The sequence below is a fragment of the Dendrobium catenatum genome, unplaced genomic scaffold (assembly GCF_001605985.2).
Source record: "Dendrobium catenatum unplaced genomic scaffold, ASM160598v2 original_scaffold_272061, whole genome shotgun sequence".
NCBI lineage: Eukaryota > Viridiplantae > Streptophyta > Magnoliopsida > Asparagales > Orchidaceae > Dendrobium > Dendrobium catenatum.
The window spans coordinates 1-430 of record NW_021590458.1 but is presented as its reverse complement, the minus strand read 5'-3'; the positions used below and the strand labels follow the sequence as shown (position 1 = coordinate 430).

At 46.0% G+C, this 430-nt stretch overlaps 1 protein-coding gene across 1 annotated transcript; it reads right to left on the bottom strand.

The window, feature by feature from the left end:
• Window positions 1–49: 49 nt before the first annotated feature.
• Window positions 50–425, bottom strand: LOC114579069 (transcription factor bHLH106-like; the record flags this gene model as incomplete). Its single annotated transcript, XM_028692756.1, has 1 exon — window positions 50–425. A coding segment is annotated over one exon (345 nt), but the record flags the coding sequence as incomplete, so codon positions are not given.
• Window positions 426–430: the final 5 nt, after the last annotated feature.

The following is a 430-nucleotide window of genomic DNA, read 5'->3' as shown; positions in this document are numbered from 1 at the left end:
ATTCCTTCTATGATTTCAGTCCAAAAACAAACAAGAAGAAACAAAATAGTAGCAGAAGCTTTCTGTAAGTTGGTTGCAACTTAGACATACATGTCAGTATTATCCACAATGCGCCTCCTTTTTGATCTGTCCACAGCCGGCACCGGCCGGTTAACCACACTCATTAGAGCTTCTCTGATTAATCCTCCTCCATCCTCATCAGAAACAACACCTACTCCTTCATCATACTCCTCATCGTTCTCCCTAGTAAGCACCAACACATTTCGAACTCGTCCGCCAAGTGTCGCCATCTCCGCCCTCAATGTCTTCATCCGAAGAGTTCGAAGAGTCTCGATGAGCTCTGGTAGGAGATCGGAACGGTCATCACAGCATACAGAAGCTTCGAAAACTGTCCTCCGACCTCCTTCAGAACTCGAAGTTAAGGAAGTGG